At 36.8% G+C, this 19,759-nt stretch overlaps 2 protein-coding genes across 2 annotated transcripts in view; both read right to left on the bottom strand.

The window, feature by feature from the left end:
• The window catches only part of LOC125860450 (GPI-anchored protein LLG1-like), a 140,806-nt gene that overhangs the window by 103,123 nt on the left and 17,924 nt on the right, over positions 1-19,759 (bottom strand). The gene's annotated exons all lie outside the window — the stretch shown is intronic.
• LOC125859127 (uncharacterized) lies at positions 9,290-9,994 on the bottom strand. Its single transcript, XM_049538846.1, has one exon. It carries the CDS (start codon positions 9,992-9,994, stop codon positions 9,290-9,292), a length of 705 nt encoding a protein of 234 aa, XP_049394803.1.

Here is a 19,759-nt window from a genome sequence, read left to right as displayed (position 1 = left end):
TCATAATTCATAAGGTGAGGCTCTAACTTAAGTCATAGAATTTTCGGGGTGTTACATAATTACTAATTAGATTAAGGACTAAGATGTAATCAATCTCAATACCCCCTCTCAAGTTGGAGGTGAGTAGCTCACAACCAACTTGTGCAAAATGATAGAATACTTTGAGCTTGGTAATGGCTTGGTCATAACATTAGCTAACTGTTCCTCAGTTGGTATATGGTGAAGTTCAATAAGACTTTCCTGCAATTTTTCCCTAACAAAATTACAGTCCAATTCGGTATGCTATTTTCTATCATGAAATACAGGATTTCTTGCAATATGAACAGTTGCCTGGCTGTCACAGAACACATGAATAGGTAGATTACATGGCACATGTAGTTCAGTTATCAATCTTTCCAGCCACACCAATTCTCCAACTACCTTCCGGACATCTCTGTATTCAACTTCTGTTGAGGACAAAGAGATGATTGTTTGCTTCTAAGATTTCCAACAAGTAGGACTGTCTCCCATCAACACAATGTATTCACTCACTGACCTTCTAGAATCAGGGCATGCAGCCCAATCTGAATCACAGTAGGCAGTGACAGTATAATTCTTATCATTGGATAAGAAAATCCCTAGACAAAGATCACTCTTGAGATACCTCAAAACATGATATGCAGCTTGAAGATGTGGTTCCCTAGGATATTGAAGAAATTGGCTAAGATGCTGGACACTGAATGCTATATCTATCCTGGTATGTGTCAAGAAGTTCAGCTTTCCCACTAGCTTTTTGTAGTGTGTAGGATCCTTCAGTAGTACCCCATCATTGGCCTTTAGTTTAACTGTAGACTCAAGAGGAGACATAACTGGTCTATATGAGGAACAATCAAACTCTTTCAACAAATCAATAGTAAATTTCGTTTGTGAAATCAAAACTCCAGTTTCTTTGTAAAGGATCTCTAATCCCAGAAAATAATGGAGCTTCCCTAGATCTTTTATCTTGAATTTATCATGAAGAAAACATCTCAGGGAACTAATCTCACCAACATCAGTTCCTGTCAACACTATATCATCAACATATACAGCTACAAATACAAGGGAAGTACCAGTCTTTCTGAAAAATAAGGAATAATCACTGTCTGAGTGAGTGTACCCTCTTGAGAAAAGGACCTGAGCTAGTTTATCATACCATTACCTACTTGCTTGTTTGAGACCATATAGAGACTTTTTGAGCTTGCAACACATGCCTGAATCATCTACTAGCAGTCCCTGAGGTATGGTCATGTAAACTTCTTCAGATAGATCTCCATGAAGGAAAGCATTGTTGACATCCAACTGATACATCTCCCAACCCTTCTTCATAACTATGCTAAATAGGGCCCTCATTGTAGTCATTTTCACCACTGGAGAAAATGTTTCATTGTAGTCAACACATGTCTGTTGAGTGTAACCTTTTACCACAAGTCTGGCCTTGTATCTTTCCATTGAACCATCAACTTTGTGTTTGATTTGGTATACCCATTTGCATCCTATTTTTTTTTCCCTACAGGTAACTTAACAAGCTCCCAAGTACTGTTAGCATATAAAGCTTCAAATTCAGATGTCATTGCTGCTTACCAGGCAGGATCTGCCACTGCTTCTTCATATGAAGAAGGTTCAGTGTCATGTGAAATATTGTTAACCAGATGTTGACTGTCTGGTCTAAAATTTGTGAGGGAGGTGTGATGAGTAAAGTGATGAGATGGTTATGATGATGAGGTTGAAGCTTCAGATGAAGGTAATGAGTATTGATATTCTTTAAGGTAGGCAGGGATGGTATGTGATCTTGTAGATCTTCTAAGATTGTGGTGTTGATCTTGATGTGCAATGATGTTTGGTAAGTCTGTTACACCAGGATCACAGGGATGTGGTGAGGTATTATTGTGAGGAAGTGGAGTTGGTGGTAATGGCAGGGCAGTATCAGTGACATTATTAATGGTATCATGATCCAACACATTAACTTTGTTAAAAGGACTATTAACAGAGTTCAACATGTTTGAATTTGTGGTGAGCTGATATAATATTGTGGAAAAACTAGAGTTTGGCTCAGAAATAGAACAAGGAAAAACATTTTCACAAAAAAACACATCCCTGGAAACATGTATTCTTTTGGTGCTCAAGTTTAAAACCTTGTACCCCCTTGTGTTAAAAGGATATCCCACAAAGATGTGTGGTGTGGATCTTGGGTCAAACTTGCTTTTGTGAGTTGTGATTGTGGGAAAACAAAGACATCCAAAAGATCTTAGGTGAGAATACAAGGGTTGTTTATTAGATAATTTCTCAAATGGAGTCTTGTCATGGAATGTTGAGTTGGGAAGTCTATTAATAAGATAAGTTGCTATGAGGATACACTCTCCCCAATATTTGTTAGGCAGTTTGGACTGATACAACAATGCTCTAGCAACTTCTAGAAGATGTTTATGCTTTCTTTCTACCACACCATTTTGTTGTGGTGTATATGGACATATTTTCTGGTGTATTATGCCTTTATTTTGAAGGTAGACATTTGTTTCAGTATTGAGGAATTCTGATCCATTGTCAGTTTTGATAGTTTGAACAGTGGTTTGAAACTGGTTCTCCACAAGAGAGACAAAATTCTTTATAATTTGGAGTGTGTTGCTTTTGCAGGTGAGGAGTTGAGTCCAGGTTAACCTACTGAAATCATCTACAATGGCCAGGAAATATTTGTAACCATTGTGGGTGGTTTCATGGTAAGGTCCCCATAAGTCTAGGTGAAGGAGGTCAAAAGGTTTGTTACTAGAAGAAGTGGTCTTTGTTGGGAATGGGGATTTTGTTTGTCTGGCCATGGGACATATAGAACATACAAAGGGCTGTTTGTATGAAAAGGGTATGGGAATAGAAGAGATTCCTTTCATCTTTATAAAGGGTACATGGCCTAGCCTGTTGTGACATAAAAGATCAACATTATTACCATGCGACATGCATGATGTGGGAGGATGAGCAGAAGTAGAAATAGAATGAGAATTAAAAACAAGATCTGCAACTTTATTTCTTTCACTACAACACAGGCCAAAAATATCACACAAAGAGTTACATGATGTTGAATTAGAACCAGAATTACTACACCAAGAGTTACATGTTGCAATACTTAAACTCTTGGAAATGATAGACAATGAAAAATCATGTGATCCATTTGCTTGATCATTAAGACTGGAACAAGCAGTATGACACTTTAAGCATAAGAAATATAGTCCACTTTGTGCTCTACCAATCTCCAGAGGGCTCTTCATTGAAGGGCCCTGCATCAAACAAGAAGAGGAATTGAAACTAATGACACCTTTAAAATGAGAGACTAAACAATGTACTGAAATAAAGTTGAACTTAAAACTTGGAGTAAACAGAACTTTATACAAGGTTAAGGAAGGATTCAAACAGACATCACCAATTTCTATCACTTTTACTCTATAGCCATTTGGTAGATTTACTAGGAAAGGGTAAGGTAATGGTCTGATATTGGTTAACAAATTCTTGTTGAAAGTCATGTGATTTGAGGCACCAGAGTCTATGATTCAGGAGTCAACGGAGGGATTAAAACATTTACATGACAATGTACCAACATCAGTAATTGAAGAGGAACATGTTAGAATACCTACAAAGTTTGCAGCTCCACAAAAAATGTTGTTTGCAGCATCTCTAGCTGTGTTTGCATTGTTGTTTTCTCTTTGGACCTGAATATTTTCCAATAGACTCACCAGCTGCTCAAGATGCTGCTTAGTTAAAACTGGAGTTTTCTTCTCATTATATCTATCTTCACTTCCTTCATGACCTTTTCCTTTGTATGCAGCAGCTGCTGTTCCTACAACATTCTTACCTTTGGTGAACTTAAAATCTTCAGGAAAACCATGGAGTCTGAAGCACTTTTCTCTTGTATGCCCAGACTTCTTACAGTAATCACAGAACAAATGAGACTTATTTGGAGGCCTGCTTCCTCCACTGTTATTCCCCCAATTTCCGCCACTGCTGCTACCACTGTTACTTCTCTAATTGCTTTTAGATGGAGCATAATTTGTCTTTAAATTTGTACTAGTACTAGCAACATTCACATGTAAGGAGGTGGATTCCAGGTTGAACTTACCATGAGGTTTGACTTCCCTCTGCTTTTCCTCTTGTACTAAGAGTAAGGGATTCATCATCAGGATGCTGCCTCGAATGACTGTGTATACTTCATTCAACTCCATAAGGAAATGAATGAGTTGTCTATCCTGCTCAGCTTTGTACATCTTTGTTTTTCCACCACGAACATGTGCATTGGCAACTAGTGTCCAAAGTAGTAAGTTCCTCCCATAGTCTCCTCATTTTGGTATAGTAACCAGTAACATCAAGGTTCTCCTGAGTTAATTCCGCTATTTCGCGTTGCAATTGATACAACTTTGCTCCATTTGTTTGATCGTACTTATCGGTTAACTCATCCCACAACTCCTTTGCATTGTTAACATATTGCAAGCTATCATCGAGATCCTTTGAGAGTGAATTGAGAAGCCACGAAGTGACCATATCATCACATCGTTCCCACTGGGCGAAATTTCCTGAATCTAGATCTGGTTTTACGATTTTTCCATTGATAAATCCTGTCTTATTCTTCACTGATAATGCTCTGAGAACTCCTCGTCTCCAAGAGCGATAACCTGATCCATCAAAGAGAACTGGAACGATCGAAGATCCAGCATTCTCAGATGGATGCATGTAGAAAGCATTGGTGGATAGAACTGGTAGATCCTGAACTTGAACTGGTGGTGCATTTTCCTGATCGAGATTTGGAGCCATGGCTACAGGAGATCAACGATGACAGAGAACAGAAGGAAGTACTTATAAAAATTTAATGCGACAACACCATAATGTAACTTTACAAATGCTCATAAAATAGAAACAATAATAACAAACATGAAAAGAACTATATAAGTGTAACACAAAGTGAAATTAAGAGGAATAGGGTTCTTACTTTAGATTTTGACGTTTTGTATAATGTGAAGTTGTAAACTCAAAGTCACTGTGAAGTGTGAATTGAAGGCTAAATGATAAATATAGTAACTAGTAATGAATTGAAATTATTATATAATATTTATGTACAAGTAAAAGTAATAAATTACTAGTCTTAATGGGTTATCGGTTTACCCAATAACCCAATATGAAAAACCAATACCGAACCAATAATCCAATTTTTTTTTATAAAACCATTAAAATATGTTAACCCAATAACCCAATAACAATAAACCAATAATAACTTTCGGTTCAATTTATCTATCGATTTGGTTTTTCACACCCCTATCTCACACACAAAAAAAGCCTATAGACGTTTATTAGTCCCTTGTTAAAATCTACTACACAAGTATTATTCCTATGAAAAAAATAAAAATTGAAAGGCCAACGTTATATATAAATCTAGACAGTTATTTGGAACCAAGTAAATATGCAAGAAAGATTAATTAATAAAAAGCACTAATTAGAATTATTTATATTTTAGGTATGAAGTATCAATAAAGACTTATAAAATAACAACATTTCAATCATTCTACAATATATTTATTTTTCACTCCCTTTAATAACCATTTCTTGTTACAATTTCAACATTTGGGAATGGGTACTCCACATGTTTGAAAAACTTTTTGGGCATTAGGAGAGCCAACATATGGTTTCAAGGTAGGATCGTTGAAGTATCCACAAAGACAAGGCACTTGCTCTTTCAACTTAGCACAACATACCTCCGACGGTGGTTGCCCCGAAATAATGGCAGGGGAACACGGAACCAGCTCCATAACATTGCACGTTACTGATTCTACCACTAATAATTCCCCAAGTAAAATAACGAGTATCGCGATAAAATATATCGCGAAAATGGAACTACCCTTCTTCATAGTAGGAAATTTTGAGAGAAAAGAAAAGTTGAAGTGAAGATGAAAAGCTAGTGATGAAATGGTGTCTCAATTTATAGGAAACTAAGGGCGGATGAACCAATATTGTGGAATTTTTTTTTAAAGGGACCACTCTTTTTAAATAAATAAATAAATTTCATTCAATGCTCTTTTCCTCTTTATTTTTAGGAAAAGTATAATTAAGTGTAATTTTATTTTTATCTCTAATTCATAAATTTCAAATAAAGTTGAAATTTATGGTCAAACATGTACATGATTTTTTTTGAGCTTAAGTTTTATGAATTAATAGCATAACAAATATTTATACTAAGTAATTACATAAAGGTAAATGCAAGTAATTGATTATGATAGATAAAATAATTAAAGTTAGATGGCAACGAAACAATAGTTTAGAAAATTGCAAAACCTAGCCACCTAAATACTCTCTCACTTGCCTCTGTAACACCTTGTAATTCTACTCTAAGGATTCAAATCCATTGTCGTAAGTAAATCAACTTGGATCAAACGATAAATTATTTCTTCATATATGTCAAGGTCTATTTCTAAGTGTGAGAAGTGCATCGTATGTGGTTTAGGGTCATAATGAACCTCAATTACAAAGTCTAGTTTAAAGTATTTCTATTGGCTAAGTTTTTACTTGAGTTCATATAAGGGTCAACTCCAAATGATCATATCTCTTAGAAGATAAAGAGTTAGGTAACCTATGAACTATCAAATCAAAGGTCTATGATTTTTTTTCCGAACACCACCGAGCATTTTTCAAACCAAGTTCGGAATAAAGTGTTATGATTAATTTACCAGGATGCTTCAAACTGACACTCAGTGACGACGTGAGTGATGGTCTGTCACAAGTGCGATTGCCCATAACACTTGGGCATCACACACGACCAGTAGGGTCATTTTGGCCAGTTCTGATGGCCTGAGTGACGGTCTGTCACCCGAGCGACGGTCTATCACCCAAGCGACGGTCTATTACCTTGACGACGTCAGACGGCCAAATTTCACCGATTTTTGTTTTCTTTGAGGGTATTTTGTCCTAAAATCTTTGGGGAATTATCTAAATAGCCATAAATGTATAGGAAATAAATTTTTCATTATTAAATCCTCTCATTCTCAAAAATTTTATACTCTCAAGAACTTCAAGAAACACCAGAGCTAGGGTTCATCTTCCAAGGTTCTTCATCAAGTTTTATCACTAAGGTGTGTAATGCTTTCATAGTGAGAGATTAAGTTCTTCCTTACGTCTAATATCTACAATATCAGTTAGCAAGATCAAAACTAGGGTTTTTACCCTAAAATTCAAAATGTTAAAAAATTTCTCTATATTCTTATTATCGATTCTTGATTTCATTATAGATATTTACCAGTTTGGTGGTTATTGACTAATTTTAGTATTGTTTGATTTGGATATTTGATTTCTAACCATACAAATATATTCTATTTCCTTTTTTTCTACAAATTAATTTTTGACATTAAACAAACAAATAAAGTGACAAAAACTTTATTAGGTAAACATAATTATATAAAAAAGATTAAATGTAATATTATTTCATTAACATCATATTCCCGCATATTATTAATTTATCTAGTCACATATGCTCATGTATATAGAGGGTAACTTTGTATATTTTGTATGGGCACTGCACTTATATGACTTATTGAATGAATATTGTATTGAACCAATTTATACATGAGACTACAAAAAACTCACTGACATTTGTCAAGCTTTTTAATGCCAAACTGTTAAGATGAGAGACTTGGGAGGATGAAAACCTCCATTGGAGATGAGAACACAGAGCTCAATTGAGAGAAGAAGAGCGAAAATTTGTATATTAACTAGTTGCTTATAGTGGTAGCTCACAAATGTATTTATACAGTTAAGTAAGAAAATATCTAAATCCTAACTAACTTGATGAGAAAAGAATAACTGCCACATAATTGACAGTTGTGTACAACTAACTCTAACAAACTCAATGTAATTAATATGTCATGTACACTAATTTAAGTTAATCTCAATACCCCCCTCAAGTTGGAGGAGAAGTAATTGAAACCAACTTGTCTAAGAGAGCAGAATGCTTGATGCCAGTGAGGGTTTTGGTAAGCATGTCAGCTAACTGAGCATTAGTGTCAATGTGGTGCAAGGTAATGAGTCCCTCTTGCAGTTTAGTCCTCACAAAATGGCAATCAACTTCAATGTGTTTCATACGTTCATGGAATACAGGATTCTTTGCAATGTGAATGGCTGTCTGGCTATCACAGTACACAGAGAATGGCCCAATCTGAGGTACATTCAGTTCTTCAAATAACCTTTGCAACCAAGTCAATTCACCTACAACCTTTCTCAATGATCTGTACTCTGCTTCAGCTGAGGATAGGGAAATTGTTTCTTGTTTCTTGGACTTCCAGCTAACAGGGCTATCTCCCAACAACACAATATAACCACTAACCGACCATCTTGAGTCAGGGCATGCAGCCCAGTCAGAGTCACAGTAGGCCTGTACCCTAAAGTTCGCAGATGAGGACATAAAAACACCTAGAGTGGGATCCTTCTTGAGATACCTGAGCATGTGAAAAGAAGTATGTAGATGAGGTTCCCTAGGATCTTGCATGTATTGACTAAGAAGTTGCACACTATAAGCAAGATCAAGTCGAGTATTTGTAAGAAAATTCAACTTGCCAACTAGCTTTCTATAATAAGTAGGATCAACTATGGCTTTCCCTTCATGTGATTTAGTTTGACATTTGGATCAAGGGGAGAAGACAATGGTGTCATGTGATCACATTTGAATTCCTTAAGAAGGTCCAAGACAAATTTCCTTTGAGAAATCAGAATCCCATCATCTTTGTAGAGAATTTCCAAACCCAAGAGGTACTACAGTCTTCTAAGATCTTTGATCTTGAACTGATTGTCAACGAACCTCTTGAGCTCATTAATTTCAGCAATGTCTATTCCTGTGAGCAGGATGTCATCAACTTAAACACCTAGAAACACAGTAGAAGTACCCTTTTCCTGTAAAACAAAGAGTAATCATGGAGGGAATAAACATAGCCTCTTGTGTGAAGTGTTGCAGTTTGTTTTTCATACCACTGTCTACTAGCCTATTTCAGACCATATAATGACTTGTTAAGCCTACAAACTACATCTTTGTGAGGAGTGACTAGACCTGGTGGTACATCCATATATACTTCTTCATGTAGATCTTCACGGAGAAAGGCATTGTTAACATCAAGTTGATATATATTCCACTGTTTCTTTGCAACAGTGGCAATGAGTGCCCTCACGGTTGTCATCTTGACAACAGGTGAAAAAGTTTCTGTATAGTCTATACCATGATGTTGAGTATATCCCTTCACTACCAACCTAACTTTATACCTTTCTATGCTCCTATCAGCCTTGTGCTTGACTTCTTACCAATTGGTAGAGTTGTGAGAGTCCAAGTGTTGTTGTCATGTAAGGCAGTAAATTCTTGTGTCATAGCTTTTTGCCAAGCAGGATCCATGGATGCTTCCTCAAATGAGTTAGGTTCACAATCATGAGAAACATTCATCACAAAAGACTGACTGTCAGGAGCTAGAGCAACATGTGGGACATGGTTCCTAAGGAAAAACAGGGCACTGAGGGATGAAGATGATGGTGTAGATGATGTAGCTGGAGAGGGAATTGTGTGCACATAATCAAACAAATAGGTAGGGATCTTGTGTACTCTTTGTGATTTTCTAAGGGGAAGAGAGAGTGTGTCTACATATGAAGTATGTTGAATTAAGGTGGAAGGAACAGGTTGACATGATGTGTTATCAGTAGTAGGTGCATTAACAAGGACAACATCATCAGCTATTTGGTCCTGATCATTTTGTTCAGAGGGAGAAGAATTACAATTATCATTATAGGACAAGGGATAATCATTTAGAGTCACAGAATGAAAAGGGAAAGATGGGAGATGGGTATTATCTTTAGACATGGCAAAAGGAAAAATGGTTTCATGAAAAATAATATCCCTTGAGACATGGATTTTTTGAGTGGTCAAATTCAAAACTTTGTAACCCTTTGTGGCATAAGGATATCCAACAAATACATTCGGCATGGCCTTTGGTTCAAATTTGGTTCTGTGGGTTTTTGGAATGGTGGGGTAACAAAGGCACCCAAAACTCTTTAGATGTGAGTATAAAGGCTTTTGTTGATATAAAATCTCATAAGGGCACTTATTGTGGAGAGGGGAAGAGGGAAGTCTATTGATGAGATATGTAGAGGAGTATACACTCACCCCAATACTTTACTGGAAGTTTGGATTGGAAAATGAGAGCCCTGGCTATTTCAAGAATGTATTTGTGCTTTGTTTCCACTACCCCATTTTGTTGGGGTGTATAAGGACATGATTTTTGGTGGATAATTCCCTTGTTCTGGAAAAACATAATGGATTCATTATTAGTGAACTCCAGCCCATTGTCTGATCTAATTTTTTTAATGGTGGTTTTGAACTGGTTTTCAACCATGAGGATAAAAGCTTTGATGATATGTAGGGCATTGCTTTTACTGCTAAGAAGATGTGTCCAAGTTGATTTGCTGAAGTCATCAACCAAGGTGATAAAATACTTAAAATTGTCATGAGTTGCTATTTGGTAAGGGCCCCAGAGTCAACATGTAGTAATTCAAAAATACTGGTACTATTGTTAGACTTAGATGGAAAAGGTAATCTAGACTGTCTGGCCATTGGGCATATAAGGCAAAAAAAAAAGGTTGTTTTGGTGAATTCCCTCTGTTTTTCCTCTTGTATCAACAAAGCAAAAGCTTGTGCCATAGAAGGCACCAAATTCATCATCAAAATAGGGATATATTGAGATTAAGTAACTTAAATTAGTGTACATGACATATTAATTACATTGAGTTTGTTAGAGTTAGTTGTACACAACTGTCAATCATGTGGCAGTTATTCTTTTCTCTTCAAGTTAGTTAGGATTTAGATATTTTCTTACTTAGTTGTATAAATACATTTGTGAGCTACCATTGTAAGCAACGAGTTAATATGCAGATTTTCGCTCTTCTTCTCTCAATTGAGCTCCGTGTTCTCATCTCTAATGGAGGATTTCAACCTCCCATGTCTCTCATCTTAATATGTTATTAGAGCAAGGACGATTTGTTCTTCCTCTTCCTCTTCATCTTTGATTACCTTACGAGATTATTTCTTTTCCCTAATTCTCTTCGATTTTCTTTTATTTCTGATAAAAAATGGTGGAACTCATATCTGCGAGCACTGCTTCAGCAAGCAATTCTACTTCATCTGGAGGTGAGACATGAAGTCCTTTCTACATTCATCCCTCAGATAGTCCTGGTGCAGTACTTGTGCCCGTTCCTTTTGATGGCATTGGTTTTCATTCCTGGCGTCGTAGTGTGCTTCGATCCTTATCAGTGAAGAACAAGCTAGTTTTCATCAATGGCGAATGTAAAAGACCAGACGCGACTCATTCCACTTATTGACAATGGGTGAGATGCGATGATATGGTTACGTCCTGGATTCTCAATTCTCTAAGTCGAGACATTGTAGATAGTGTCGAGTATGTCAGTGATGCATTGGAGCTGTGGAAGGAACTGGAGGATCGTTACGGTCAGACAAATGGAGCAAAATTATACCAAACTCAGAAGGAAATCAATGATCTCAGTCAACATATTCTCGATATCATTACATACTACACTCGCATGAAGAAACTTTAGGAAGAATTGAACAATTTGTGTGTTTTAAGTCAGTGCAATTGTGTGTGTATCTGTGGAGCTAAGGCAAATTGTAACGACCCTTTCGAAAGGATACTACCACCTAAGCAAGAAAACTACTTAAATACTTGCGACATTTAAAAGAGATTTACTATGGCCATATTGATTGTAGTTTAATAGAGGGATTAGATTCATAAAGGAAAAAAAATAGATAAGGATGTGCATCTTGTCCATTTAAACATTTATGTGATGTCAAAATTGATATGGCACGGAGTTTCAACTTATGACGGAAAAACCCTCCCAAAAATAATTTAAGCAAATAACCGATGAGCTTTTCATGCATATATTATCTTCACACTTAAGGATGAAATAACATGAATATTACCCATTTCGGAGTACCGAAATTAGCCCGTTCATGCTTCACACAAATATTCAAAACAAATAGTAAATTTAGTATATTGCAATACTTGGGCTTACACACCCCAAAAGAACAAAACATATAGCCATACTTAATTTACAACCCATGGTGATATGATCACATTAGTCATCGAAATTTCATGTAAATATACAACACAAAGATCATGTACAAGTCCCAAGGTTTATACAAAATATAGATGCCTAAATGCAAATGTGATCTTCCTTAAGGCTCTCAAAAATTCCATCTCCAATGGCCCGCTTCATGCATCCACTCGATCAATCCCCTACGATAGAAACAACTATCGCTAAGCATATAGATTAGTGGTGCAAAACTATAGTTTCGGAGTAATCCGATTCACAAAACAAACTTTCTCAAGTCATGGGCAACATAATTGAACATAATTAATAAATCAAGTAAACAATACATAAAGAGTATCAAGTTAGATATTTAAAGACCCAAATGTCAAGAACGTTCATAGCATCATTTTCTAAGGGATTCAACCACAAGGCTCGCCCAATATGTACATCATGTCCTCACACCAAGCACAAGCAAGTATCAAGAAGGGTTGACGCCCTATATCAAGAAGGGTCAAAGCCCAATAATCAAGAGAACCAAGAACCATATTAAAAAAGGCTTTCTAATTCGTACTTAAAATGGACAACATCCATACTTAAGACGAACTAAAAATCCAGAGTCAAGATGGCAAATGATCCGAATCAAGAGGCATGCCAATAGTGACAAAGTCACAGCCACAAGAAGGACAAGGTCCCAACAAGAGTGCCAAGTGATCAAACAATCCGTACAAATGGGCGAGTTACACAAGCATATTTAACGTCTCAAAGGATACCAACACAACAATGCAAAGTGACAAGAGGTAACCAAGGTACCAAGATCCAATTTCAAATATACTAGAGGTTAAAAGAGTGCAAGTACAGGTTTATACACAAACCTCAGTGCCTTAGGAAAGAAACAGTCCAACCAATGTATCAAGGTCCTCAACTTGTTCACGAGTATATACAACCTTTAAAATACAATTAAACAACTTATTTAATCCCTAGCAGCTCAATAATATTGATGTAAAATGAGATTATCATCACAAGTAAAATTAGCCTGCACAAACACAACAATGCTCCAAAACAGTGATTCTGGCCAGCTTAGTACCTCATGTCGCAACTTAGATTTGAAACGGAAAATAGCAAAACTAGACTTTATAACCTTAATGAAATATGTAGATACATCTCTTAGGGTTGCAAACAAACAAGAATCACCTCAAAATGTATTTTGTACAACAAGATATAGTCAAAACACTAACAGCTGTTCATACAGAATTTGAAATTCTAAAATCTGGACAGAACTTGTCCTATGTTGCGTCCCATATTTCGCATCTATTAAAGCTGAATCAGAGTTTGACATAAACATAAGAGTTGTAGGTATATGAATTAGCTTTTCATATCATATTTACTCACTGTAAACTAAGTTCTAGAGCAAGAGATATGCATAAATTACCAAACACTACCCAGCTCAGAAACAAATTTTGTCACTTACCAACAAGAAGTGTGTGTTCTTGAATTCCAGCCAAAAAGGGCCATGTTTTCTCTTGTGATTTTGAAGAACAATATGTTAAGCTAAGGTTCTAATGTTCTTAGACTTGAGGGAAATGAATTTAATTGAAGGAGGTGTGAAAATATATAGTTACAAAGGTGATACTTATCACCTGTACAGATGTCACCAAAAGGGGCTGCCCAACAAAAAGTTGGCTGCCCAAAAAGCATACATATATACCTATATGTATATCCCTCATCTCCTTTTAAAGTTAAACATAATTTTAATTAGGATATTACCTAAACACCCAATCACAAATCCTTAAATTACGATAAGAATTTATGCTAAGCAAGTTGGCAGTTATCACAACACTTCAAGTTCCCAAAATGAGACTAAAACATATTCTAGTAATTAAGCAACGGTAAATCGACATGCGACTCTTGGTTAGTATTTAGGGGTGTTACACAAATACTCATAAGGCAGAGCAAGATAGATGTTTAATTCAGTTTCTCATGGGCTTAAATGTGGTGTATATCACGATTAGAGGGAGTATTTTGATGATGAATCCGTTGTCTTCTATGGCATAAGCCTTTGCTTTGTTGATACAAGAGGAAAAACAGAGGGAATTTAAGCCTAACAACCAAATGTTTGCTGAAAGTAGTTCACCAGATGTACCAGGAGGAAGAAACTTTCGAACAAACTATTATCCTAACACTAATGCACCTAGGGGCAGACCTTTTTGTCAATTCTGTAGAAGGCTAGGTCATGTTAAGGACAAATGCTACCAGTTACATAGTTAGGGACCACCTCAAAACTCTTTTAATTCTCAATCCTCCAACAATTATGGCACAAACCAACATCAGAAAGCTCCTAACACTGATCAGTACAATTCAAGACAAGCCCACGGTACTTACCAAAATCACAGGCACAATACTAAGGGAAATGGTGTAACAGCTAATTCTGTGAGAGTATCCTATGATGGAACTGTTGTTAATCAGAAAGGGGAATCATGCTCTCAATTTGATGCACAAGGAGGTCAAAACATCAGTATCACTAAGGAACAATATGATCAAGTTGCTCATTTGTTAGACCAGTTCCAAGACACCAACACTGTGGCAGATCAAAATGTTATAACATGTGGAGCTGTGAACTTTGCAGGTATCTTTGCTTGTTCTTTCTCTCCTGATGTTATTAAACTCTCATGTGAATGTTTCAAAACAAAGACTGACTTATGGATATTAGACTCAGGAGCTTCTCACCATATGACTTTTAACAAAAACCATCTTGTGAATATGATCACTCTCTCATATCCTATGTTAGTCAGATTACCAAATGGATATAGAGTCAAAGTTACAGAGGTGGGTAATATGCATCTTACTCCCAAGATCACTCTTTTCGGAGTACTCTATGCTCCTTCTTTCAAATACAACTTAATCTCCATAAATTCTCCAGTAGATCACCTCAAATGTACTATTTCTTTTTTTAACAGTTCTTGTATACTGCAGGCCCCTTCACTGAAGAGGCCTCTGGAGATTGGTAAAGTTCATGAAGGTCTCTACTTCCTTTGCTCAGACTGTCTGCAAAAGACCAGCTCCAGTGCAAAACAACATTCTACATCATACTTTCCTTTACCTAGCAATAAAATACACTGTCAATGTGTTTCTCACTTATGCTCTTCTTATTCAAATGTAATAAACCCTTCCTTTGTTAACAATAAAGAAAATATTGCAGACAAATCTTTCAATTCTTTTCCTATTGATAGCATGGATTTACTATGGCATTATAGACTTGGTCATGTACTCTTTGTAAAAATGAAAGGCATATCCTCTATACCTGTGACTGTTTCACCTACAACCCCAGAGGAAGTAGAATTCCATCATCATTGTACATAATTTCCGGACCCAAGAAGTAATGCAGTCTTCCAAGATCTTTGATCTTGAACTGATTGTCAAGGAACCTCTTGAGCTCATTAATTTCGAAAGTTTCTTCTTCCTGGTACATCTAGTGAACTTGCGATGAGCGAACTACTTTCAACAAACATTTGGTTGTTAGGCTTAAATTCCCTCAGTTTTTCCTATTGTATCAACAAAGCAAAGGCTTGTGCCATAGAAGGCAACGAATTCATCATCAAAATAAACAGTGGAGTGAAATAATGAATGCTAAGTACTTGGTTAAAATCCAATGGCATAAGTGATGAGTCAGACATTTTGGACTCATTTTATGCTTCAAGTTCACATAAATAAGTCCTCAATGCTTGTTTATGTCCATTTGTAATATAAAATTGCTTAAATTACATTTATGAGAGCACAAGGACATATGAATGCAAAACCAAGTCAAGTACTTGAAAAAGTGAAGAATGAGGTCACCTAGCTTGCCTAAAATTCCAAAGAGTTCTGCTTAGAAACTCAAGCCAACTCGATGATATAAAGGAGAAATCAATGACTTGCCGATCAGTTAGACAAACTCCAAAATGATAAGCATGTGCCCAAACACATAAGTTTCATGTATACTAGTACACTCATTTTAGTCCATATGGTAGTTTTCTATTTCTTTTATTACTATATTACAGTTTTGATTGCAAAATTGCATATTTCCAAAAAAAGGTTTCAATTTTTTTTTTGTTAAAGGAACAATGTATTATCATCTAAGCCCATAAACAGTTCTAGTGTTCCCAATTCATGTATTAATCATCATAGTAAAATTCACTCTATATAGTGGTGGAACGAAGATTTTTATCAAGTGTTCAAAATATAAAAAGTAAATACACAAAGAGGCAAAAGAGAGTTCCACATCTATTATATATATAGATATATATATATATATATATATATATAAAGTAATCTTAATCATATATAAACTGTGTAATTTTCCACTAAAAGAGGTTTGAATGAGCCCTTCAATCCTCGCTAGCTCATCCGCCTTTGACTATTATATAAAGGAATTTCCGTCTATAATTTTATGATATTATATTGTGTATGCCTTCCTTTTGTTCTCTTAAACATTATGTTTATTTCACTACCTACACTAGTTAAACCTCTTATGAAAAAAATAAGTTATTGAAAAAGCTAATATCGTATATAAATCTAGACAATTATTTGGGAGATAAGTACATATACAAAAGAAAGTTTGGTTGATACATCAAAAGCATTAATTAGAACCATTTATTTAGATATAAAGTACCAATAATGGCTTATAACATGACGTCATTTTGTTCATTCTACGATATATATTTACTTTTCACCCTTTTCAAGTACCATTTTTCGTTACAATTTTAACATTTGGGAATGGAAACTCCACATGTTTTAGCAACTTTTTTGGCATTAGGAGAGTTAGTATATGTGTAATGACCCTCCTGGTCATTTATGTGTTTTTCCTTCTGTGTGTCATTTAGAGCGTTCCTGTAGCGACCCCAAGTCATTTATGACTTGCTGGGATTGACTGTTCGATCATCTAGTCGTTCGTTCGGTTATTGTGCGGGTTTAAGTGTTTTTGGAGCTTATGAACCTTGAACGATCATTTTCGATCAAAAGTTCAAGAAGATGGCATAGGAATCCAATTTTGATGATTCCATCAGCTCCGAAAGGGTCATTTTAGTCTAGTAGCATGTTCGGCATTTTAACTTTAAGTTTAAGCCTAAGTTTGACTTTAGTCAACATTTTGAGTAAACGCGCTCGGATGAGAATTCCATTAGCGTGGTTAGCTCCGAAATGTCGAGTTTGGTCTAGATTGACCCTTCTTTTGTGTCCCGAGGTTTCTGATAATTTTTCGAGCCCTTTTGTGATTTTAGACTTAAAATGACGATTTGGTGTGGGACCCACTTTTTGTCAAGATGACCTTGTATGGAAATTTTGATTGTGCCATTGAGTCCGAAATATTAAATTATGTATGGTTGCATATCTTGTTTACATGCACGGGGTTCCGAACGAGTTCGGAGCACCCCGTCAAAGTTTTTGAGTTTTTGGAAGGATAATGCAGAAAAATCTTCTATAAGATGCAGAAATATCAACAACATTTTTCCAAACTTAAAATCCCTATAACTCTCTCATCTCCAATCGAATTAGGCGATTTGAAGTGCGAAAGCTTCGTATTTTCGGTGGCTTCGCTGTAGAGTGTTCGAAAGTTGTCTGGCGCATGTGGTTCGAGGTAATTTCGCGATTAACCTGACTGTTGTACCCCTTTTTCGAGCTTTTATTTTTGGCATTATTATTTTGGTGATATCTCTCTCATTTTAGCTCAGTTTTGGGTGATTCAAAGTCTCACGTATTGGAAATTATCGTGGCTACATCATAGAGTGTTCAAGGAGTGCAGGGCACTTTTTGATTCTCTTAATTCCGAGTTAGACTGCTGTTGTTTTCTTTAAAGTTGATTAAAGTGTGGTTTTCTTACTTGTTGGTTTTTGATGTGTTTTGAGCCTCGAATTGTGTTCCATTTTGGCACACAAGTTCGGGGTACTGTTTAGGGTCTCTTGATGGAGTCAAATATGGATAGTTCGGTGCGGGTCCCACGATTCTTGTTTTGACTCCAAAATTGACCCGTCTCTGTTTGTTGTGATTTTGGTGTCTAAACGATCGTACTAACGTTGTGATCCTATATTTGATAGAGTGACAACGTTCAAAGGTCGTCCGGGAAGAAAAAGCTTCGATAAAGTGATTTGGCGTGCGCGCAATCGGCCGTAAGGTAAGCTACGACTTCCTTTCTATTAGATTGAGCTTAATTGTGTAAAAGCATGTCAATTGGAGTGAATTGGGGGTGGGTACCAGTTTCCTACTTTACTTTGATTAGATACCTCATGTTAGGATCGATTGACCATATTTCGGGTATAGTATCATGTTAACTGGTTTAGTAGAGTTGCATGCTTATGTGCTAAATGCTATTGTATGCTTTTATGTTATGTGGTGTATGCTTGTTCATCCTTAACCGTAAGCATGATGTCCTTAGTCTAGGTTAGGCTAGCATTGCCTTAGACTTCTGACCCGTGTGGGCTGGATAGCCTTGACTTTCTACCGACGTCATTCGCATGACTTAGCTCCTTGTAGACTGGAGTACCAGACTTGAGTTTGATACTTTGAGCCTTAGATTAGGCGTTATCACTGCTTGCTGCACTTCTGTATCTTCTCTCTCTAGTTCTGACACGTTCTCGAAGCTTTGGTGTATCACTAAAGGTGTGGGACTGAGATAGTATAGGCTTGGAGCCTTTTCTGTGATTTCTTAGAGTAGAGGAGTTCCATGGTGGTTGTTGTTGGATTGGATCCTATTGGAGATACCATCACCCTCGGGGTCGTTCTTTCTAGCTGGTCTGGGAGCGTATCGCTGGCTGGGTAGACTCGGTGATATCGACGATCTCCTCCGGGACTCTCTTTTTAGGTGGGCTGAGAGTGTGCTGCTGGTTGGATGTCCCCGGGTCGCTCTTTCTAGCTGGACTGGGAGCTGACTACATGGTAGGACGACTCGTGATATCTACCTCACTCACGGGTCCCTCTTTCTAGCTGGGCTAGGAATGGATTGTTTGGTTGGGTGTCCCCTAGGGTCACTCTTTCTAGCTGGGTTGGGAGTGCACTGCTGGCTGGGTAGAGTCTGATGGATTATCTTGGTTACTTTGGGCTGGGAGCCCGATTTCCTTCTTTCTCAGTAGACATAGCTATTATGTGTACCTGTCGGGCTTATATGGGTTCGTTCAGGTTTTATTTAAACTTGCGCTGGAGTGTACCTTCTGGGCTTATGGGGGTCAGTTAGGTTTAGTTTAGTTGTACTTAGTTTGTTTCTAGTATGCTTGTGTGCTTTCTTTTCATATCCGCTTTGACCTCTCTGTGTCTAGAATCTATCCTTTCTTATTGCTTTTACCCTTTTTGTTCAATCGGCCTGTGATGCCTACTGTATACCTGTTGTTTTGGTGCTCATGCTACACTCTGCATCTACTTCGTGATGCAGGTCCCAGTACCAGTTTCCAGAGGTGAGTAGTTCTAGCTTTCTTTTGCAGTTGTGACTCGGAGACGAGGGCGATCACTTGGTGTTTTGGGTTTGTTCATTCTCCTTCTTTTATTTTAGCTAGTCTTGTTGCTTTTGAGACACGCTTTGTGTGGTCCACTTTTGGGACTTGTACTCTTTATTAGGTAGCTCTGTACTAGTGACTTCCAGGTTCTGGGAGGGATTTCTGTATATATTTATTTTGGTTTTCTTCCGCCT

This window comes from Solanum stenotomum, chromosome 3, assembly GCF_019186545.1.
Source record: "Solanum stenotomum isolate F172 chromosome 3, ASM1918654v1, whole genome shotgun sequence".
NCBI lineage: Eukaryota > Viridiplantae > Streptophyta > Magnoliopsida > Solanales > Solanaceae > Solanum > Solanum stenotomum.
The sequence above is the reverse complement of the archived record's forward strand: the minus strand, read 5'-3'. Positions and strand labels throughout refer to the sequence as shown.